Raw genomic sequence first — 24,962 nt, forward strand, 5'->3', positions numbered from 1 at the left:
AATATCCCTGTATGAGGAGACTCGCGGGGTTCAAATTCATGCTGTTCAAGGCTCAACATAGGTTTAGTTCCTGGAAGACTTGGTGAATTGTTGACACCAAACACTAATCTCTATCACCAATTTAGTTTTGCCATTGCTAAAGATGACATCATTACCATATTTAAAGTTGAAAGATAACTGTCCTTCTGCCTTTCTCCACTCTAAGCGGAACACTGTTCTGTCTGTAGTCTTGTCTCACCATTGACATAGGCTTCTATATCCTGTATATGCTGCCAATGAAAAGTGTGTGTATTCGAAAAGAGAAACCAAAATTGTTTAGCTTAGAAATGAAAACATTTTTGGAGACCAGATATAAATACAAGGGCAAAGCTCAGAAACAGTAAACACTAGGACTGTCACCAAACACAGGGCAGGAGAAGCTAAGTCAGCACTTGATTTGTTCCAGAGGTGTCACTAGAATTTTCCCTTTCTGTGTTGCAAACTTCCCCTGTCTGTCTCAACAGGAACTGAATACTATAAGTACCACCATAGAAGTTATGGGAATTTTGTTCTCCATGTTGTCCTTTCTCATTTAGCTCTCTTTTTCTTTTAATCTTTTCTTTTGGCTGTGCCATGTGGTTTATGTGATCTTAGCTCCCTGCCCAGGGATTGAACCCAGACTAATGGCAGTGACCGTCTGGAATAGTAACCATTAAGCCATGGGGAACTCCTTATTTGGGTTTAATTTCAGAACTAAAACAGGATGCATAACCATTTGAAGATCCTGCTTTGGCTATAGCTCTGCCCTCTGCAGCGCTTTCTATTCCTTCCTTGGACAGGACCAGTGAGTCCAGCTGTGTGTCACCTCCTTTTGACATCTTGGCTTTGGAATGTTAAAAATGACCAACACATTGCTCTGCTGGTTGGGGTCTAAGCGCTCGAGTGCGTGTCTGTATGCTCAGTCACTCAGTCATGTGTGACTCCTTGTGACTCCGTGGACTGTAGCCCGCCAGGCTCCTCTGTCCATGCAATTTTCCAGGCAAGAATACTAGTGTGTGTTGCCATTTCCTACTCCAGGGTATCTTCCTGACCCATGGATCAAACCGGTGTCCTTGGGCCTCGTGCATTGGCAGGAGGATTCTTTACCACTGTGCCACTGGGGAAGCCCTTAACACTCATAAGATCTCTTGTAATTCTTACAACAAAAGGACAAACGTAAGGCAGCTGAAGGGCCAAAAGTAGAATAACATCGCTAATAACTGTGTAGTTGTCATTTGAATCTGACTAGCTAAATTCTAGTGGAGAAGGCAATGGCACCCCACTCCAGCACTCTTGCCTGGAAAATCCCATAGATGGAGGAGCCTGGTGGGCTGCTGTCTATGGGGTCGCACAGAGTCGGACACGACTGAGCGACTTCACTTACACTTTTCACTTTCATGCATTGGAGAAGGAAATGGCAACCCACTCCAGTGTTCTTGCCTGGAGAATCCCAGGGATGGGGGAGCCTGGTGGGCTGCCATCTATGGGGTCGCACAGAGTCGGACATGACTGAAGTGACTTAGCAGCAGCAGCAGCAGCTAAATTTCAGAGCCCATGTTACCATTACCAATCATTCTATATAATATATAGTACATATTTCATAGTATATACTTTAAGACACCAACTTTGGTGTTTAGCAGCACCAAGAACAGCACCATATCAAAGATACTTTGCTTAATACTCTGATTAGGGTTAGAAAATGTTTTAGGTCAAAAGCTGCCAATTGATAGGCTAATTTTGTTTGGCCTGTCCTACATTTCCCAAACTACCTGAATGCTTTTTCAGGTATATGTGGAAAATGGCAGGGTCCTGTATGATCCTATCCCAGCAATAAGTAAGAACTGATAGCTTATTCATTTTCTGGTGGCTCAGACAGTAAAGAATCCTCCTGCAATGCAGGAGACCTGGGTTCCATCCCTGGGTTGGGAAGATCCCCTGGAGGAGGTCATGGTCACCCAGTATTCTTGCCTGGAGAATCTGCATGGACAGAAGAGCCTGGTGGGTTACAGTGCATGGGGTTGCAAAGAGTCAGACACAGCTGAACAACTAAGCACAGCACAGCAAAGTTTTAGCCAGTTCCTCTACCACTCAGCCCCATTTCTCAGTGAGAAATGCAACGAACTTCTCCAATGAAGGAGTTCTCTCTACTAAGTCATCAAATGATACAACCTGGAGATCATGGAACTAAAAAAAGCAGCCCTTGTTTACTACACGCCCACCCCACTACCTTAGCTCACTTGAGAAAAGGCTGCAGTGAATTGTCAATGCTCTTGGTTGCTAAAATCAGATGGTCAACACTAAAATCAGATTGATCATATTCTTTGCAGCTGAAGATGGAGAAGCCCCATACAGTCAGCAAAAACAAGACCTGGAGCTGACTGTGGCTCAGATCATGAGCTCCTTATTTATTGCAAAATTCAGGCTTAGATGAAGAAAGTAGAGAAAACCACCGGGCTTCCCTGATGACTCAGATGGTAAAGAATTGCCTGCAGTGCAGGAGACCTGGCTTCAGTCTCTGGGTAGGAAGATCCCCTGGAGAAGGGTATGGCTACCCACTCCAGTATTCTTCCCTAGAGAATTCCATGGACAGAGGAACTTGGCTGGCTGTGGGGATGCAAAGAATTAGACACGTTTGAGCGACTAACACTTTCACTTTCAGAGAAAAACACTAGGCCATTCATGTATGACCTAAATCAAATCCTTTATGATTAGACAGTGGAGGTGATAAATAGATTCACAGGACTAGACCTGGTAGACAGAGTGCCTGAAGAACTATGGACAGAGCTTTGTAACACTGTTCAGGAGGTGGTGACCAAAACTATCCCAAAGAAAAAGAAATGCAAGAAGGCAAAGTGGTTGTCTTAGGAGGCCTTACAAATAGCTGAGGAAAGAAGAGAATTGAAAGCAAGGGAGAAAAGGAAAGGTACACCCAACTAAATGCAGGGTTCCAGAGACGAGTAATGAGAGACAAGAAGACTTTCTTCAGTGAACAATACAAAGAAATGGAGGAAAACCACGGAAAGGGTAAGACTAGAGATCTGTTCAAGAATCTATCAATTATTGATATTTGATATAAATATCAATCTATTGATATTTCTTTGGAAATATCAAAGGAATTTCATCCAAATACGGGCACAGTAAAGGACAGAAATGGTAAATATCTAATAGAAGCAGAAGATGTTAAAAAGTGGCAAGAATACACAGAAGAATTATACAGAAAAGGTCTTAATGATCCAAAGAAACACGAAGGTGTGCTCGCTCACCTAGAGCTGGACATCCTGCAGTGTGAAGCTAAGTAGGCCTTAGGAAGCATCACTACCAACAAAGCTAGTGGAGGTGACAGAATTCCAGCTGAGCTATTTGACTTCACACTCCAGGATGTCTGGCTCTAGGTGAGCGCCCACATCATTGTGGTTATCTGGGTCATTAAGAACTCTTTTGTATAGTTCTTCTGTGTATTCTTGCCACCTCTTCTTAATCTCTTCTGCTTCTGTTTGGTCCTTACCATTTCTGTCCTTTATCGTGCCCATCCTTGCGGGAAATGTTCCCTTGAAATCTTCAATTTTCTTGGAAATCTCTAGTCTTTCCCGTTCTATTGTTTGCCTCTATTTCTTTGCACTGTTCACTTAAGAAGGCTTTCTTGCCTCTCCTTGCTGTTCTGGAACTCTGCATTCAGTTGGGTATATCTTTCCTTTTCTCCTTTGCCTTTCGCTTCTCTTCTTTTCTCAGCTATTTGTAAGGCCTCCTAAGACAACCACTTTGCCTTCTTGCATTTCTTTTTCTTTGGGATGTTTTTGGTCACCACCTCCTGAACAGTGTTACAAACCTCTGTCCATAGTTCTTCAGGCACTCTGTCTACCAAATCTAGTCCCTTAAATCTATTCATCACCTCCACTGTCTAATCATAAGGGATTTGATTTAGGTCATACCTGAATGGTCCAGTGGTTTCCCCTACTATCTTCAATTTAAGTCTGAGTTTTGCAATAAGGAGCTCATGATCTGAGCCACAGTCAGCTCCAGGTCTTGTTTTTGGTGACTGTATAGAGCTTCTCCATCTTTGGCTACAAAGAATATAACCAACCTTATTTCAGTATTGACCATCTGGTGATGTTCACGCGTAGAGTTTTGTGTTGTTGGAAGAGAGTGTTTACTAGGACCAGTGTGTTCTTACTGAAGTGGCTTGTGTTCCCATTTCCAGTGGACCACATTTTGTCAGAACTCTCCACCACAACCCATCTGCATTGGGTGCCCCTGCACGACATGGATCATAGTTTCATTGAGTTGCACAAGGCTGTGATCCATATGTTCATTTTGGTTAGCTCTGTGATTGTGATTTTTGTCCTGGAGGCTGTGGGATTGTAGTTCTTGCTTCTTCTTTCTGCCCTCTGATGGATAAGGATAAGAGGCTTGTGCAAGCTTCTTGATGGGAGGGACTGGCTGTTGGACTGCTCTGGTGGGCGGGGCCATGCTCAGTAAATCTTTAATCCAGTTTTCTGCTGATGGGTGGGCCTGTGCTCCCACCCTGTTAGTTGTTTGGCCTGAGGAGGCCTAGTCTTGGAGTCTACAGACTCTGTTGTAGGGTGAACTCTAAAAGGACTTATGCCAATAGGTGCCTCCCAGGCCTGCTGCTGCCAGTGCCCCTGTCCCTGTGGCAGGCTACTGCTGATCAACGCCTCACAGGAGACTCTCAAACAGTCACAAGCAGGTCTAGCTTAGTCTCTTGTGGGGTCACTGCTCCTTTCCCTGGGTCCTGGTCCACACAAGGTTTTGTTTGTACCCTCCAAGAGTTTCTGCTTCCCCAAGTTCTGTGGAAGTTCTGTAACCAAATCCTGCTGCCCTTCAGATTCCCTGGGGATTCCCAGTTCCTTTGCTGGACCCCCAGGTTGAAAAGTCTGACGTGGGGCCTAGAACCTTTGCAGTAGTGAGAGATCTTTGGGATTACTGCTCTGCAGTTTGTGGGTTGCCCACCTGGCCAGTATGGGATTTGACTTAAACATAATTGCACCCCTCCCACCATCTCGCCGCGGCTACTCCTTGGTCCTTAGACATGGGGAATCTTTCTTCATCGGTTCCAACATCCTCCTGTCGAAGGTTGCTCAGCAGCTAGTTGCGTTTTCGGTGTTCTTGCAGGAAATGATGGGCACTCATCCTTCTACTCTGCCACCGTGATATCTCATTTTCCACTATCCTATACTAGAAATGTTTTCTTTCTATGATTTTACAGTGTGCATTTGGTGTCCTGAGCACTCATATGATCTCATTTTAATTCTTACAACTAAATAATTAGCCTCTATACAGATGAAGCAACTGAAAGGCCAAAAAAAGGCTATTGGTACCTAGCAGCAACAATATTCCTAAAACCCCAGGTAATACCAGTGGGCTAAAAGGAGACTCAGTGATTGTCCCATGTTGAATGGAGAGGAGAGGAAAAGAGTAAGCTACAACTTCACAAATGCCAGTACAAACCATTGGGATTAGGTCTCTAGGAGTGAGTCTGGCAATACGTTTTTTTGCTTTGTTTTCATATTTACTTTTTGTCCACACTGGGTCTTGGTTGCATCTCACAGGATCTTTCATTGCTGTGTGCAGGCTTCTCTCTAGTTGCTGCTTGTGGGCTCCAGAGCCAGAGCTTGCTTAGTTGCCTCCAGGCATACAGAATCATAGTTCCCAGACCAGGGCTCAAACCTGTCTCCTGCCTGGCAAGGTGGATTTTTAACCATTAGACCACAAGGAAGTTCCTGGCAATGTGTTTTAAAAGCAGCTAAAGTAATTCTTATTCAACCTGATAAACACTTGGGACCGTTGGTCGTCTCCTTTTCTCTTAGCACATGCCATTTTATTACTATTTTTAATGAAAGGCTTTTCTCTGCTCAGGTGCCAAAGGATATTAAAGCCCTGATAATAGGGCTCAGGATTTAGACCATTTGAAATTTGATTTCTTTTCTCTTTTTTGGCCATGCTGTGCAGCTTATGAGATCTTAGTTCCCTAACCAGGGATTGAATGCTGACCCTCAGCAGGGAAAGTTCAGAATCCTAACCACTGGACTGCCAGAGAATTCCCTGAAATTTTATTTCTAACACACTTGGTATTAAAGTATAAAAGCTCGCAGTGCATTTGCTCTTAAGATTCTGATCAGAAACACCCATCCTGAGGTAGAGTGTCATAAGAATAGTTAAAGTGAAAATTTTGCATTTGGTATTACCTCAATCTTGATTTTAGCTCAATAGATCATTTTATATACAATAAACCATTCATGTGTCTGTAAGCCACTTATCTTTTGAAAGAAAATCAATATAGCAGAACTGAAACAAGAGCTACTTTTATATGCTGATTATAGGTACTTAAATTCCAATTTTAAATACTAGCAAATCAGTCTAACCCTTTTCCATCTTTTTGTCCTCAGTACCATCTGGGATTGACAGTTCAACCTGAATGAACTCTCCCTTCTGAACACCGTGGATGCTGACTCACTTGTGTCTAGATGACTGATAGCCTGACAGACTATATATGACCCACTTTCTCTTAGTCCTTTGTGCCAAATATCATGTTAATAAATCTCTGTTTGTTCAGTGGTGAGTTTTGTTCAAACATTTTGAACAAAAGGTAAAGATTTCCTCATAGGAAGGGTGTGGAAGGCTGATAGCTGCTAAGTGTAGGTCAGAGACCCACCCACCTCACAACAGTCCACGACTGCCAGAGGTAAATGATTAGCCTATGGTGGCCACACACCTTTATGGGTTTGTGCCTGGACTTCTGGAGTTTTACAAACATATATGCGTGTATGTTTATGTAAACCTGAACATATCAGTTTGGGTAGAGTTTTACATAAAAGTGATAGATATGTTATATTTTTTAAAACAAATATTGCTCAGATAAATCAGATATTTATTTTGTCTGAATCACAAATGACAAAGGAGAAAGAACACTGTTCTTTTTCAGAATGAACTGGCCAAATTGACTTATTTTTAAAGTGATAATTGACTACGGCCCGTTAAACTTGACTTGGATTTAATTAAACAACAGCCCTTGGTGAGTACCAGTATTAGCACATCATTTCCAAAGAAGACTTTTCTTTACTTGACAGTTATATTTCATCCTGGTTGTCAGCAGGCTCCATGATTATTATTTTCTCTATTGTTTTTCTTGAATTTTTTTTTCAGAGATATGATGGTATTTTCCAAAGAGCTTAGTACCCAGGAACAGGATCCAGAAATTATACTTTAACCAATGATCAATTTTCCATTCTGGATTGTAACTCAGCCCTTTCTGGCATTTTAGGTATAAAAAGAATTCTAACAGTGAGCTTTGTAAGGCCCAACAGAAGATAATGATAATTTCCTTCCTAATGTATGTATAGTCCCACCATGTCTTTTCTTCCCCCTTTTCCCATTAATACTCCAGACATGATTTCTAGGTCAAAGTCTATTTCTGGAGTGGCTAACGTTTCTAATGCTGACTCTCCTAAGGAATGTTAAGCATTTTAAGTTATTTATAGCAAGTGGTATGATATTAGAACTAGGCTGGGGCTTGGAAGATTAGTCCACAGGTCACAAACTGCCTGCCTGCATGTGGGTTATAGCTTTTTTTTTCTTGACCCTCCTTTCTAACTAGGATATTTTTTTTTATTTCATAACTTTTTTTTTGGAAGGGAGTCAAAACTGTTTACGTGACAACGCAATTAAACAGCTGGTGGTTTAAAAGTCAGTCTAGGTTCAAGATGGCAGATTAGAAGGATGTGTGCACCCATCTCCTCCTGTGAGAGCAAAATATCGCAACTATCTGTTGAACAACCATCAACAGGAGGTTGCTGGAGCCCACCAAAAAAAACACCCTATCTGCTAGTGTTGGAGACTCTCGTATGGTGGCATGGGTTGGCAGCGGCTCACTGCAGCAACCTGGGAACCCATAGCAGCCTCCATAAAATCTGTATAATAAAACATTTAATACTTATACTTGAAAGTTTCTGCATATTGATCTGATTGAAAAGTCAGAAGATTTTCAACACCAGGCTCACACCCCTTCATAGAAGTGTAGTTGGCATACACTGAATGGCAGCTATCCATTCTTAATAGAGTACACTCCATGCCTTCTCTCATTTCCTTTCAGCACCAAAGGCATTGAGTTTATAAACCCTGCAGCCTTTGTATGTTTGAGCATCATTTTCCTCCTTCAGCATAAATCTTACTGCCTTATTTTAAAACTTAGCACCTTCCAGACATTGCCTTTGTTCATTTATAATTTGATCCTCTAAGTGGCAGGGATTTTTTTTACCAAGGTGATTCTTTAAAATGCCCTTGTTTCTTCTCTGTGGCCCTTGAAACTTCTCATAAGAGCTTTGCCAGAGAGATTATAGACCTTCTGATCTTAAAAGTAAAACTGAGTTAACACCATTTATCAGCTTTTACTTGAAAAAGAAACAAAAAATGAGTTTCAGTGTTTAGGTTTCTTTATACAGCGACAGCAACTCTAGATGAATCAGTTTGTTAGAAGAGCCTGTTTCTGAGTAAATACTTCAGTTCATCTATTTTCAATGCTGAGCCTGTTTTGAGAGAGGGGGATCTTCCTGGTAGTCTTATTAGAAGTATCTTTTCATTGTGTAATCAACATGAAGGATGACATTTCTATGCCAGAGGTCTTAAATTTTCCTTATTTCATGGAACATATTGGAGCCCACTGCTGGAATGTTTATTTTAGTGAATAGAGTAGTTGGATTCTTTCCTTGCCTGTTTTCTAAAGTGCTGACTGAAACATGTCTGTTTGTTGGTGGCACTTGAAGAGCCTCATAGTAGGTGCAGATGGCAACTTTAAAAATAATTTCCCTGAGCCAGTAGAGAAAAGTGTATATAATACATAGACCAGTGAGTTAGTGTCTTGACTGCAGATACACTTTCAAACATTCCTGCATTTTCCCCTTCCCCAAACGCTGGACTTCACCTTCCAGTCAGAGTATTTCTCTACTACAGAAAACATCAAGGAGGAGGAAATCATCACCACAGATCATATTACATGCATTTTAGTGTACTTTTTGATTTTTCACTGTGCATTCTTGTTTTTATCTCAGTGGGTACTTTTTTTTCCCCATCTTTGGTTTTCTTTCCCATGCCTGGAGTCAGAATAAATCGGAGGCATAGCAGTTAGGACTTCAACAAGATGGAACTAGTTTCTAGAACCCTAGGCTTACAGAGGAGCTTGAGGCCTCAGGTACACTTCACATTTATTATCGTCTTTGTTTCTTGTGTTTTCTGCAGTGTCATGGCATATTAGCAGTAGCACAAAGGGACTAAATCTTTCCACTCCCACAATACTGCCATTTGAAGGGGAAAGGGATTGTTTTAGCAATTTACCTTTGTATTCTTAGAAATACTTTCAAGAAGTATAAAGATGAATACACAAATATTTAATGTTAGACATTTATGTTTGTGGTAAATAAGTCAAGTTTCTATATGAGAGTGAGGTGTAGAGTGGTAAACCAAAATTTTTTTTTTTTTCAAAAATTTTTTTTAAAAATTTCACTGCGCACCCTCCTTGCAGTGCACAGCCCTGCTGCTCCACAGGGGCCCTCAGGGCAGAACCAAATTTAAATAACAACATGGCCATTCATTTGCCTCTGATGTAATTTTTGCCCATTCTAAAAAGGACTTTGTGAAAGCCTTAATTACCTTGCCCTGTCTAGAGAGAATTAAGCGATGAATACAGCATCACATTTAATATGGAGAAAAGTTTTCTATAGCCATTATATAACTCCTAATTTTCAGATTGATTTGGCATAATATAGATTATTTTCTGCCACTAACTAGAAAATAAAAATTTTTAAAGTCAGAAAATCATGTCCTAGGTTCTAAAAGACATCAACAAATACATTTTTTAGTTGACTATTTACGATTGTTGATTTGGGCGTCAACATCTTAAACAATTGAAGGCTATGAGAATTCTGGCTGAAGCTTCTGCAGTATAATTTGTTACATATTGAAAATTCATTCTTCGTAAGTACTTTTCAGAAGGCTTCTTATTTTTCTTGTGTGTAACTTCATTTTTTGTACCTATTGAAGAATCGAGGTCTAATGTAATCCTTGTACATAGAGTAGAGAACACCTAGAAACAAAATACGTATATCAATAGAGTATTTATGGGAAACAAACACTGCATTTCTTCACTTGTATTTTTTCTAAAACTAACCTACAATTAAAAACAAACACCCTCTATCTTATTAATTTTTGTTCATACAAGTGGCTCCAGGAAAAAATAAAACAAAACTCAACTTCAATCCCTGAGTTGGGAAGATCCCTAGAGTAGGAAACAGCAACACACTTGAGCCAACCCAGTATTCTCGCCCGGAAAATCCCATGGACAGAGAAGCGTGCTGGGCTATACAGTCTGTGGGGTCACAAAGAGTTGGACACTAATGAGCACACATGCACGCTACCTCTTAAATGTATGTGTTTCCTGGAGTTCTGATCCCAATGCTTTTCTCACCTCATTCACACTTGTTTCACTTGGAAGCAAGTAGATCTCTCTTCTGAGAGTGAGACCCACATATAGCCTATATTAAATGTGACATTTCTACATCCCATATGTAGATGGTCTCCAAAACTTGTATATAAGCAAATATGTTGAGCATGCCCCTCAAAATGTGCACTTATAAACAAAATAAATGTACTAGAGTCAGTCAATATACTGATAAATCTTTTTCGTTTTGTTTTTGGCTTTGGTTGCACAGTGTGGCATGTGTGCTTGGGTGCAAAATCATCTCGGTTGTGTCTGACTCTTTACGACCTTATGGACTGTAGCTCGCTGGGCTCCTCTGTCCATGGGATTCTCCAGGCAAGAATACTGGCGTGGGTTGCCATGCCCTCCTCCAGGAGATCTTCCTGACCCAGGGGTCAAACACACATCTCCTGCATTGGCAGGCAGGTCCTTTACCACTAGCACCTCCTGGGAAGCCGAGTAAGGCGTGCAGGATCTTAATTCTTCCACCAGGGACAGAACCCATGCCCCCTGAACTGGGAGTGTGGAGTCTTAATCACTGGACTACCAGGGAAGTCCCCCCACAGGCATCTTTCCAAACTGTTATCCTGACCGTGTTACTCCCCTGTTTAAACCCTTCACTGATTTACTTCATCTTGTTACTCCTCAACTAGCAACCATGAAAATCAACCATGAAAAACAAGGGGATCTGTTTTATGTCAATTTAGCTCAGCTGTTACTACGTTTTCCAGGATTCCCTTCTCTGCATGGTGGTGGTGGTAGTTTAGTCGCTAAGTCGTGTCCGACTCTTGCGATCCCATGGACTGTAGCCTGTCAGGATCCTCTGTCCATGGGGTTTTCTAGGCAAGAACACTCGAGTGGTTTGTCATTTCCTTCCCCAGGGGATCTTCCCCGACCCAGGCATCGAACTCGTGTCTCCTGCACTGCAGGCAGGTTCTTTACCAACTGAGCTGCCAGGGAAGCCTCCTTCTCTGCATAGTTCTGAGTTAGCTTGTCCATGAGACACATTTCACTTGCGATCTGAAGGTGAAAAGTGAAGCAGCACCTGCCAAATGCTTTTTGCACTGGTTAGGCTTGGTATAGAGGACCAGGTGCTATTACAGTTTGTGTGTGTTGTTGTTTATCTGCTGGCTGTCTTTGCTACTGTTGGGCAGCAGTCAGGCCCACAGGTCTTTCAGCTCCTAGTGAATCTCCTCTATTAGTTCTTCCGGCTCCTGGGCCAGATGTGGATAATAGAAGGTGCCAGCTTTTCTTAAGGGTCATGCCGTCTAGGTCGGAGTCGACAAGATTCTGACTCAAGTTTCCACTTGTCTTTGTGGGTTCCAGTTCATCCTTGCAGATTCTAGTTTCTTTTTCCTTCCCAACCGCTGCCTTGCTCAGGTGTCAGGATTAGAAATATAACCAACAGCCTAACATGGACTGTTTAACCAGCTACCCAAATTGCTTAAAGTCATATCTCTATAATAAACCCCTTTTTCTGTATCACTACTAGTAGTTTTAGAAGGAAATGGCAACCCACTCCAGTATTCTTGCCTGGGAAATTCTGTGGAGAGAGGAGCCTGGCTATAGTCCATGAGGTTATGAAAGAGTTGGACATGACTTAGTGACCAAACAACAAAAACAGCTAGCAGTTCTGCTTATCTGGTTGAACAGAATGATACAGAATTTGGTATTAGAAGCTCCCAGAGGAACATAACCCTAACATAACATAACACAACCCAGAGGATTGGTTCTGTGAATTAGTTCTGGGTTATTTGGAGTTGGTTCTCTAATCTGATTAGATTTAAAGGTATTAATGGCCTTTCTCCCCACTTCCAGTGGCTAAGAGTATGCTGGTAGTCCATGGCATACATTAGTAAAACATTTTAAAAATTATCACCTTGCAGATACCCTTAACCAGGTGCCTATAAAAGTAAGGTTTTAGGTGATCAAGTATATACTGCCATGGAACATTTGTTGGAAATAAGAAGTATAATATAGTTGGTTACTTCTACGTGTACTGGAAAACTTGGGAAAACTATACAATGGGCTCATGGCTTTTTTTTTTTTTTAAGATGCAATTTATTTTTATTATTTAGATACACAAGGTCTCAGTTGCAGCATGTGGGATCTAGTTCCCTGATCAGGGATCAAACCCAAGTCCCTGCATTGGGAGCTTGGAGCCTTAGCCACTGGACCTCCAGGGAAGTCCCTGGGCTCATAGCTTTTAATTCCTAGCTCAGGTTTGCATGAGGGAACTGAAAGCTTTATGACTTTCCAAAAAGAAACTCAATTCCTGTGGCCATGACATTGCTACTTTTGAAAAATATCCACAGAGTCTAATCTTGTGAGTGATTAATCACAACACAAAATGAATTCCCAACCTCACAACACCTCTTATATTCAAGTTTAGGGCATTGCTTCTGAAAATTGAAATGGGGACATATGGTCAGATTTCAGTGAAAGTGGGTCCTTGAGCCCTGATATCTTACTGACACTCCTTTGCCAGGAGAAACAGTCCTCTATATCTGTCTGAGAAAGACTGAAACTTGAACCAAAAAGTAGTCTCCACTAAATGAAGCTGAAATACCAGAACTTCCTTAGTATACTTCATGGCGGAGCAGTGATTCTTCTGACCTGTGGAGTAGGGGCTCTTATGGTAGGGAAAGCTAATGTAAACCATTCTATACGCATCTATTATCAACGTAATACTGCATTCCCAGGGTGATGGTACAGCTTGGTGTCATCAGCAACGACTTTAAAGATGCCAGGGTGGTGATTTCTACCACATCTCTATTCATTTTGCCTCTTTTGCCAGAAGGCAGAGAGATCTTACAGAATGATAATGGATTTATAAAAACTTAATCAGTTGATCAGTCTAATTGCAGCCACCGTATAGGTGTGGTTTCAGTGCTATAGCAAATCAACATAATTTTTGCTATCTGATTTGCAGCTTTTAATCTGATGGATTGCTTTTTTCTGTACACCTTTTAGTATAAAAAGACTGTCAGAAGCAGTTTGCTTTCATTTGGCCGGGCCAGTGGTATACTTTCAGAGTTGAGCCTCAGGACTGTGTGAACTTTTTAGCCCTATGCCACAATCTAGTCTGTAGGACCTTGATCATCTCTGTTCCACAGGATAGCACATCAGTCCATTACACTGATCCGATCTATCCAGGGGAAATTGCTACGATAGTGTTAGGCTAGGGAGAAGGGTGTCTGGAATGTATACCTTCTGGGGCATTTCTTAGTATTCCCATGTCATGTAATTGAAGAAGGTGGAAAATTACATCCAATACAGGAAGGATGATTAATGACCCACATCGTTTAAGAATGAAGGTTTGGGTTAACACCCCAGTCAAGTAACTATGAATAGCCAAGGTGCTTTTGGAGGGCAAAGGATGGAAAAATGCCTAGCGGAAAAATGTGGTTATAATATGAGCCATGCTTACCTACCAGTTGCAGAAACAGACTGGATGGTTATGAATATTTATTCCTTATTTTTATATGAATACACTTGTTATATTCACCAGTTTCTTTCTTTCTTTTTTTTTTTTTAACTGTTTGCCACTTTCATTTACCTACCATCTAATATAAAAAGTGTTAATAGTAGTTAACCTTATATCTCAGTATTTAAATCACAGGATATCAAAAGGGAACATGACTCAGCTCAAAAATGAATCAACACCACCCAAAGGCACGTTGAATCCTCTTGGGGAGAGAGCATGTTTTCGGTTATACAAGGCATGTTTGGTTTTGCCATTCATCTTTATTTGAAGGTAAGTGTGTTAAGAGATGTATATATGGATGCCAGTAGAAGGTGATGGATTTGTATTGTGTCAACTTAGCTAAAATGCAACTAGGTTTTCCAGAATTCCTTTCCTTTTGTCAACTACAAATTGGCACTTGCCATCTACCTCTGTAAGTATTAAATCATGTGCTGCTGCTGCAGCTCTTGATTTTCAACACCCCCCAAAAGGAGTTTAGGGTAGAAAGCAGAAATGAGGCACTCTGAGCTCAGGGAAAAACTGGGAAGGCAGGTCTTCAGATAGATATTTTCAGTAGCTGACTTTATGAGCCCAATTCTTATATCTCCTATCCAGAAAAGCACTAAAATCCTTCATAGTGATGACTATTCTTTGTGACTACCAGGAAGCTTTACAAGACTAGCAGAAACCTGGAAAAATATGTGCTTGACTCCACGTATTCCCCCTTCACCAAAATCACATACAGAATGATGTTACCCCCACTCCACCCCACCCCAGCCTCTTTGGAGTAGTTTCTCAGAGCTATCTGAGGTGCTGCCTCTCAGGCTGAAGTCTTCATTTTGCCCCAAATAAACCTCAACTCGCAACAGTCACATTGTGCATTTTTTTAAGTCGACACTTTCATCCCCGGAAAAACTGCTCAGGAGATAATTAGCATGAGCCTAGAAGGCAGAAGTAAAGCAACAGCCAAGTTCTTTTAACCCGACAAGGCACTGCTGCAGCACGTTTTTGCTTATCTGCTGGACTGCTTCGTTGGCATGGGGCAGCAATCAGGAGTGTGGCGACTATGGCCCCTGCTGACTGTCCTCTTTCACTTTCTCTGACTCCTTGGCCAGGTCTGTGTTTAGTTCCAGGATGAGGAGCATCAACGTTTTCTATGTCACTCCCAGCATCTACTTTGAAGGCTTAGAAACAGTGAGAAATCCACAAGGATTCCAGAATATTCTGTGTGTTCTAGGTCATCCTTGTAGGTTCTAGATTTTCCTTGCTTTTCTCATTTTTCATCTACCATTTCTTAATAACTGCTTGCTCTGACCACTTCAGGTCCCAGTTCCTGATACATAAGCAAGAGCCTTACAATTACATAAATCCAAATACCTACAACAGATCTCTTTATGTCACTACTAGTAGTTCTACAGTCTCAACAAACACGAGTTCCACTAACATGCCATGCTTTTGTGACTTTTTCCTCTGCCTAGAGCCCCAGCTTCCTTCTCTGCTTAGTTATTTTCCTCTACATTCCTGGCTCACCACATGGTTTGCATCCTTAGAGAAGCCTCCCCTGGATTCTCAGCTCTAAATGCCCCTCATTTGTGCTTGTGCTTCCATAGCAACCTGGGTTATTTTGTTGTAGTACATTTGACTTTATATTGTCTTCTCCTGCCCTTGGTCTCTCTCCCTCAGGAGACTAAACTGTTGGAGGGCAGGGAGTTACTTCTTATATCTCTAGACCACCAAGTGCCTTGCACATAGCACACGCTCAGTGTTTGCTGAATGATGAAAACGAGAACACATTACTATGTAGTAATGTTTCCTGTTGTATTTTGTTCAAGTATCACATATCACAGCTCATAGTAAGAAGATAATTACCATATAACTCCCTCTATGCAAGTCCCACATTCATCATCTCATAATCCTAGACCTATTCAGGCTGAATCTACTTTGCACAGTATGAAGGGGAGCTAAGAACACTGTGACTTGTTCTTATTACTGTAGACAAAAAAACCTTAGATAATTTAGGTCCCAAAGTAAATTCTTTGCCTATCTGAACTATCTGATTTAGCTGTTGATATAGCCTGAATAAACCAGATAAGTTTACACCATTCTTTGGATTTAACTGTGTAAATGTCAGTTTACAGACTAATAAAAAAAATTGCCTATTGCTCAAGCTGAATAGCTGAGTTACAAAGGGTATAAACTATTCACTGCTCCTTTTATTACAGAGGATAATACAAACTATAACCTAGTTCTCTACTGGGTTTTTCCTTTTAAAAATTGAAGTACATTTCACATACTACATTATGGTGTACAACATAATGATTCTGTATTTGTATGTATTGTGAAATGATCATCACAATAAGCCTAGTTAACATTTATCACCAGATATAGTTACAGACATGACTGAAGCGACCTAGCAGCAGCAGCAGCATAGTTACAGAATTTTTTCTTTTGTTGAGAATTTTCAAGATCTACTCTCTTAGCAACCTTCAAATATGCAATACAGCATTATTAACTATAGTCACCATGCTATACATTATATCTCCATGACATATGTATTTTATAACTGGAATTTTGTACCTTTGCCTACTGAGGTTTTTTTTTTCTGTGCTTAAAATACCAAGACATTAAGCCTATAACTGGGCAGCAACCTCAACCAAGTGAAGATCGCTGCCTTTCTTTCCAGTCCTCCTCCATTAATCATCTTGATCCAATATTCATGAATGAATATGAATGAATGAATAAACAAAAATACACTCTAATCTGAATGAATGAATAATGAAAATACTCTCAAAGATGGTTGAATCATATACAAATTAAGTTGGTTACCTAGAGTCACAGCTCCTACAACAAATCCTTGGGCAGCAACTCTCATGTGAATAAGATGAATGGACATTTTCTGATCTCTTCTGTATTTCAACTTGTAAAGACCATAGGACACCACAGTCACAAAGCCTGCTATCCCTGTAAATTAAAAAAGTAGAGATTATATAAATAGCAGGCTAAAATTTCTCAAGAACTTAGAGATTTGAATAAAGGGCTGCCCAAGGGATCAGTACGTGGGAGATAAGCAGGCAAATCACCAAAAAATACTTCATTAATGGATTCAGTATTTGCAGTTTTGACTCTTTCAGAAAAAATCGAATTATATAGTATAGAAACTTGTCTAGTAGTTTTCCTAGGCATGGTTTCAAATTTGTAAGCAGTAAGACTTTAATTTGGGGCAAGCTGTTTAACCAGTGACTGAACCAACCAAAATCTCAGCATTCATAGCTTTTGGGTGTTTGGCTTTATTCCTCTCTACTTTTTATTAATATTAAATAAGGAGTAAATCTAGTGAAGAGATCTCTAGTCTTTCCCAATCTGTTGTTTTCCTCTATTTCTTTGCATTGATCGCTGAGGAAGGCTTTCTTATCTCTTCTTGCTATTCTTTGGAACTCTGCATTCAGATGCTTGTATCTTTCCTTTTCTCCTTTGCTTTTCGCTTCTCTTCTTTTCACAGCTATTTGTAAGGCCTCCTCAGACAGCCATTTTGCTTTTTTGCATTTCTTTTCCATGGGGATGGTCTTGATCCCTGTCTCCTGTACAATGTCCTCTTTCAGTATCCTATTATTTTGCCTTTTCATACTGTTCATGGGGTTCTCAAGGCAAGAATACGGAAGTGGTTTGCCATTGCCTTCTCCAGTGGACCACATTCTGTCAGACCTTTCCACCATGCCCACCCGTCTTGGGTGGCCCCACAGGGCATGGCTTAGTTTCACTGAGTTAGACAAGGCTGTGGTCCTAGTGTGATTAGTTTGACTACTTTTCTTGAGATCTAGAGACCTCGAGACTAGAGATCTCTTCAAGAAAATTAGAGATACCAAGGAAACATTTCATGCAAAGATGGGCTCGACAAAGGACAGAAATGATATGGACCTAACAGAAGCAGAAGATATTAAGAAGAGATGGCAAGAATACACAGAAGAACTATACAAAAAAGATCTTCATGACCAAGATAATCATGATGGTGTGATCACTCACCTAGAGCCAGACATTCTGGAATGTGAAGTCAAGTGGGCCGTAGAAAGCATCACTACAAACAAAGCTAGTGGAGGTGATGGAATTCCAGTTGAGCTATTTCAGATCCTGAAAGATGATGCTATGAAAGTGCTGCACTCAATATGCCAGCAAATTTGGAAAATTCAGCAGTGGCCACAGGACTGGAAAAAGTCAGTTTTCATTCCAATCCCAAAGAAAGGCAATGCCAAAGAATGCTCAAACTACTGCACAATTGCACTCATCTCACACACTAGTAAAGTAATGCTCAAAATTCTCCAAGCCAGGCTTTAGCAATACGCGAACCGTGAACTTCCAGATGTTCAAGCTGGTTTTAGAAAAGGCAGAGGAACCAGAGATCAAACTGCTAACATCTGCTGGCTCATGGAAAAAGCAAGAGAGTTCCAGAAAAACATCTATTTCTGCTTTATTGACTATGCCAAAGCCTTTGACTGTGTGGATCACAATAAACTGTGGAAAATTCTGAAAGAGATGGGAATACCAGACCACCTAACCTGCCTCTTGAGGAACCTATATGCAGGTCAGGAAGCAACAGTTAGAACTGGACATGGAACAACAGACTGGTTCCAAATAGGAAAAGGAGTGCATCAAGGCTGTATATTGTCACCCTGCTTCTTTAACTTCTATGCAGAGTACATCATGAGAAACGCTGGACTAGAAGAAACACAAGCTGGAATCAAGATTGCCGGGAGAAATATCAATAACCTCAGATATGCAGATGACACCACCCTTATGGCAGAAAGTGAAGAGGAACTAAAAAGCCTCTTGATGAAAGTGAAAGAGGAGAATGAAAAAGTTGGCTTAAAGCTCAACATTCAGAAAATGAAGATCATGGCATCCGGTCCCATCACTTCATGGGAAGTAGATGGGGAAACAGTGGAAATAGTGTCAGACTTTATTTTGGGGGGCTCCGAAATCACTGCAGATGGTGACTGCAGCCATGAAATTAAAAGACGCTTACTCCTTGGGAAAAAAGTTATGAAAAAAAAAAAAAGAAAAGTTATGACCAACCTAGATAGCATATTCAAAAGCAGAGACTTTTTTTTTTTTTTTGCCAACAAATGTCCGTCTAGTCAAGGCTATGGTTTTTCCAGTGGTCATGTTGGATGTGAATGTTGGACTGTGAAGAAAGCTGAGCGCCGAAGAATTGGTGCTTTTGAACTGTGGTGTTGGAGAAGACTCTTGAGAGTCCCTTGGACTGCAAGGAGATCCAACCAGTCCATTCTGAAGGAGATCAGCCCTGGAATATCTTTGAAGAGAATGATGCTGAAGCTGAAACTCCAGTACTTTGGCCACCTCATGCAAAGAGTTGACTCATTGGAAAAGACTCTGATGATGGGAGGGATTGGGGGCCGGAGGAGAAGGGGACGACAGAGGATGGGATGGCTGGATAGCATCACTGACTCGATGGAGGTGGGTCTGAGTGAACTCCGAGAGTTGGTGATGGACAGGGAGGCCTGGCGTGCTGCGATTCATGGGGTCGCAAAGAGTCGGACACGACGGAGCAACTGAACTGAACTGAACTGAAATCTAGTGAAGTGAAAGAAACTTTAATATCTTAAGTGAAAATGACATGTTGAGTTTTAATAAGAGGTAAAAAGGTGTGAATATTTGCATGAGAAGCCCGTGACTCTGGGAAGAACTGTGATTCTAAAAAATTCCAGAAGCCCATACAAATATTTTTGTATTCCTTACATATGTCAAGAAATGAATATACTGCTGTGACAACCAAGATTCTATGCAGTTAACTCTAAAACAGAAAACTGAATAGCAATCAATTAAATAGGGAAAATTCTAGTAAGTGATTTGAAACAGTGTGAGAAGTTAATCTATGACAAATCAAAATAACCATATAACAAATAAGGGGATAATTATCTGAACTAGCTTGAATTTACATCTCACACCAGACCCTACAAAAAAACTCTGGAAGGGTTAGAGTTAAGTATGAAAACAAAACAAATTTATTAAGAAAATCTTGAAGAAAATAGAACAGAATATTTATGACATCTAAAAAAGGGGTAAGGCAGACTTAAAGTGCGGAGAAGGCAATGGCACCCCACTCCAGTACTCTTGCCTAGAAAATCCCATGGATGGAGGAGCCTGGAAGGCTGCAACCCATGGGGTCGCTGAGGGTTGGACACGACTGAGCGACTTCACTTTCACTTTTTGCTTTCATGCATTGGAGAAGGAAATGGCAACCCACTCCAGTGTTCTTGCCTGGAGAATCCCAGGGATGGCGGAGCCTGGTGGGCTGCCGTCTCTGGGGTCACACAGAGTTGGACACAACTGAGGTGACTTAGCCGCAGCAGCAGCAGACTTAAAGTGAGGACAAAAACGCTGTATTTTGATGACAGAATAAAGGAAACTTCTGCATGGTGAAAGTGTGGCTCTATATCGGGGGTCTCTCTTCTACTGATTTATGCATCTACCTTGATCAACACCACATTGTCTTGACTACTCTGTATAGTAACCCTTAATATCAGGTCAGGATGATTCCTCCCAGTTAATACTTTTTCTCAAAAAAGGCTGCTTTATGTCAAATCTCAACATGAATCAGCCGTAGGTATACATGTATCCCCTCCTGAAGCTCCCTCCCATCTCCCTCCCCATCCCACCCCTCTAGGTTAATACAGAGCCCCTGTTTGAATTTCCTGAGCCATACAGCAAAGCAATTATCCTTCAATAACAAATAAATAAACTAAAAAAAGGTTGTTTTAGCCATTCTAGAACTTTTGCCTTTATATGAATTTTAGAACAAGCTTGTTTATATCTACAAAAAAAAAAAAAAACAAACAAACACACATTGCTGGTATTTTGATAGGAATTACACTAAACCCATAGATGCGTTTGGGGAAAACTGACATCTTTATTGAGTCATACAATCCACGAGCACAACAGTCTCTATATTCATTTAGGTCTTCTTTGATTTCTTTTATTAGCATTTTATATTTTTCACCATACAGATTCTATACATGTTTTCTGAAGCTTGAAAGTGGAAGTGTTAGTCGCTCAGTCATGTCTGACTCTTTGCAACACCATGGACTGTAGCCTGCCAGGCTCCCCTGTCCCCTGTCCACGGAATTCTCCAGGCAAGAGTACTGAAGTGGGTAGCTATTCCCTTCTCTAGGGAATCTTCCTGACTCAGGGATTGAACCCATGTCTCCTGCACTACAGACAGATTCTTTACTGTCTGAGCCACCAGGAAAACCCTAATCATTTCATTTTCTTTAGAGTGACTGTAAATGGTCTCATGTCTTTAATTTTGGCTTCCATGTGTTTGTTGTTAGTATATGAAAATGCAGTTGCTTCTTAAGTAGAATAGCAAGTTTTGACTATGTTGGCATGTGTTTGTCTCTATGGGTGGGTGAGGATATATTTATTCTAAGCATCAGAGTAAATAATCACATTTATATGAAAATTTTGTATGCTAATTAGCAATAAGTGAAATTGAAATAAAAATGACAAACAAAAACAGCAAAAAACAAATTACAGTAAAACAATGATGGGAGGCACACTGAGAAACAGGTGCAATGCTAAAAGCTCTGTAAAGATTTAGCCAAATCATTCTGGGAAGAAATCTGAAAACATATAATAATTGATATTAAACTGAACATGTGAGAAGTTTAAGAGGGAAGGGACATATGTATACCTATGACTGATTCATGTTGATATATGACAGAAACCAACACAATATTGTAAAGTAATTACCCTCCAATTAAAAATAAAATAAAATAAAATAAACTGAACATGCTTCATGCCCTGAAAATTCTACTTTGGGGAAAATACTCCAAGGAAGTAAGCAAAAGAAAAGTCAAGAAGTTGACACAAAGATGTTTATGGCTACACTATGTATGAGGAAAAACAAAACAACCCAAATGGCCCAAACAGAGGAAAAACTATCAGAGCTGTTAAAAAAAATTGTAAATATAATTATACTTACATTATAGTATAATATACTACTATGACATGTTAAGTAAAAGAAGCAAAAACAAATAATCTATTGACACACAGTTTAAATACACGTAATGTAATGTAATGTAATGTATTTAAAGTATCATTATTTAGACCTTAGCAGGGACCATAAGATTTTAAACAATATAAATCAATTATAATGACAGAAGTCAAGATAAGATTAAAATGTTCTATAAATTATCTGCATAGAATATTCCATCCTGCGGCAGAAAATACTTAATAGATATTCTTAATAAAACGAGTAAAACAAACTAATAATATATATACAAATTTTATCATTTAGTTTTCTAGCAAAACTTGGCTCTCTTCCCTTATCAAGACTCTGTTCTTACTGAAATTTGTTTTGCTTCTTTTAAGATTAAAGTCAGAGCCTTTACTGTTTTCCATACAGAATCTCTGTAGTTTGTATATAATTGAGTTTAGCTGGAGACACTTTTATCTTTCTACTTTAATCACCCTAAATGTCTCTGGAAAAACAATTTAATTTATAACAGACACAGGATTAATCTGTTCATTATAGTGATCTGTTCAAGTGACACTGAGTTCTTGAATTTTTTTTTATAGTTAAAAATGATCAAGATGATGAATAAATCACTATAAAATTATTTGCCTCCATTTCTTGTGCTATTACAAGCCTTAATCAAATGAAGTGAAACTTTTAAACACAGAATACTACTTTAAAGTAAAATTTTGATTCTTTTTGATATATGAATAATGACACATAAAGTTGTTAGATTTGTAGTGACATTTAATGGAAACATTTGACTTATACCTATTTAGAAGCTTTTGTGGAATTAATCACAAACTTATGTTTGTCTGATTTATATACATATATGTTTAAATTTTATTGAAGTATAATTGATTTACAGCCTTGTGTTAATTTCTGCTGTACAACAAAGTGATTCTGTTTTACATATATATTTTCTTATTCATATCCCTTTCCATTTATAGTTAATTACACTATATTGAGTATAGTTACCTGTATATATTTATGATTTAAATACTTTAAAAAAAAGATAGTTTCCAGACTAAACACAAGGAAAGAGGCATGGCTGAAGTATACACTAATAATGCTTAGGGCACCTAGAGTATCCAAAAGAGAAGGAAGAGAAAGCTTAGCTTTTGAAACAAAATACTGGTGCTTAGATTTTTTTTTAATTCCACATATATATAGTATTTGATAAAAATGTAAACACATTAAATATGTGTTGGGAAAGGATAAAGAGGCCAAGACTCCAGATACAATTATAATACTATTGATACTTCTTGCATCAAGAGTTTATTTAACCATCAATCTTAGCATCTGGAACACATCAGGAAGCCAACAACAAGCCTCAGAGAATGAACACCAAAGTTCATGCTCTCAAGTATATAGGTAGGCCCAGACTTTCATTCAGAGCTTCTTAACGCTGAATTGACTCACAGTTCTTTTGAGCTTGGGTATCTAGCTTCTGCAACACAGACTATCAGAAGCAGAAGTTTCTGATGGTACCCAGAAGTAATGGAAGAAAGAGAAAAATCTATAAACATTGGACACAAGAACTTAAAGAGATATGTAGATCTTCCTTAACTCATGATGGGATTACATCTTGATAAACCCATCAAAAATTCATTTAATACAACCTCACCTATTGAACATCATAACTTAGCCTAGCCTACTTTAAACGTGCTCAGAGTACCTACATTAGCCTGTAGTTAGGCAAAATCATTGAATGCAAAGCCTATTTTATAATACAGTGTTGAATATCTCATGTAATTTATTGAATATTGTACCGAGAATGAAAAACAGGATGTTGGGTACAGAGTGGTTGTAAGGGTTTTGGTTGTTTACCTTCATGATGGTGAGGCTGACTGGGAGCTGCTGCTGTCCAGCACCATCATAAGAGTATTGTGTCACATATCATTAGCCCAGGAAAAGACCAACATTCAAAGTATGATTTCTACTTGAACGCACATTGCTTTCTCATCATCTCAAAGTCAAACAGTCGTAACTCTGTATACAGAGTCTCTGTATACATCTCAATAGTTCCTAACAGATTCAGTCTAATAAACTGAATTAGCTGCTACTGATTCTGAATCATTATAGAAAAGTTACGGTTTATTCAATCAATTATATTTAGACTGGTTGGGAAGTTTTTTTAAAAAAAATTTATATAAAACTGTAATTTTATTTTTTATATTTATTTATTGGCTGTGCCAAGAGGCATGTGGGATCTTAGTTCCCCAGTTAGGGACTGAACCCATCCCCCCTGCAGTGGACATGCAGAATCTTAACCACTGGACCACCAGAGAAGTACTTGGCAATGAGTAATTTAAAACAGACTGTGAATGAAAATGAATTAAATGGAATAAAAATTTGATGCTTCATAATAATAATAGTAAATAACATTTACTGAGTATTTGTCATACACTAGGAACCGTGCTGAAGGTTTAACTCATACATGCATAGAAGGGGTTAGCTTCAATTATCTGAAAGTATTCAACTATATAAAATATTTCAATACTCAAAGATACAGGTCGAGGTATTATTGTGTTATTACAGTTTTACAGTATTCAGTCAAGTCTTGTACTTACCTACAGGGACAAATGGGGAGTCTCTAGATTTTCTGATCAGTCGGGATAACTGGCCTTCATCTTCATCTGCTGACCACTGGTTATCTGAAGACATTTTTCTCTCTAATAACTAGGGGGTAAATGTGGTTGCTATGAATGATCAGAAAGAATCTGTTTCCCTCTTCCAATATACTCTTGATTATGTGTTCTTCATTTGCTTGACATGACTGTCTGCTCAATTGAAATAAAGTTATCTTTCCTTCACTCTCTGCATTGTGGAATCCTTTCACTTTGTTTAGGGGTGGAGGAAAAAGAAATATACAAAGTGGCAAATAATAATCAGATTCCATGAATACAGAGTGAAAACATAGATCATAGGAGTGTTATTCAGCCCCCTTTCACTCCTCAGCA

General features: G+C 39.6%; 2 protein-coding genes across 3 annotated transcripts in view; one reads left to right on the forward strand and one right to left on the reverse strand.

The window, feature by feature from the left end:
• The window catches only part of LOC138437308 (natural resistance-associated macrophage protein 2-like), a 57,171-nt gene extending 50,583 nt beyond the window's left edge, over nt 1-6,588 (forward strand). For both annotated transcript variants that reach the window (XR_011446589.1, XM_069584361.2), the window contains exon 18: nt 6,423-6,588. Coding sequence is in view for 1 of the 2 variants with exons in the window: in XM_069584361.2 (XP_069440462.2) it covers nt 6,423-6,455 (33 nt within the window). In the remaining variant the exon portion in view is untranslated. The remainder of the gene's footprint in view (nt 1-6,422) is intronic.
• Nucleotides 6,589-10,046: 3,458 nt separating this feature from the next.
• Nucleotides 10,047-24,666, reverse strand: HIGD1C (HIG1 hypoxia inducible domain family member 1C). The gene is made up of 3 exons (XM_069584424.1): nt 24,573-24,666; nt 16,797-16,931; nt 10,047-10,111 (listed from the first exon to the last, which is right to left on the reverse strand). The coding sequence occupies exons 1-3, from the start codon at nt 24,664-24,666 to the stop codon at nt 10,047-10,049; spliced, it is 294 nt and encodes a 97-aa protein (XP_069440525.1).
• Nucleotides 24,667-24,962: the final 296 nt, after the last annotated feature.

Source organism: Ovis canadensis, chromosome 3 (genome assembly GCF_042477335.2).
Source record: "Ovis canadensis isolate MfBH-ARS-UI-01 breed Bighorn chromosome 3, ARS-UI_OviCan_v2, whole genome shotgun sequence".
Taxonomy (NCBI): domain Eukaryota; kingdom Metazoa; phylum Chordata; class Mammalia; order Artiodactyla; family Bovidae; genus Ovis; species Ovis canadensis.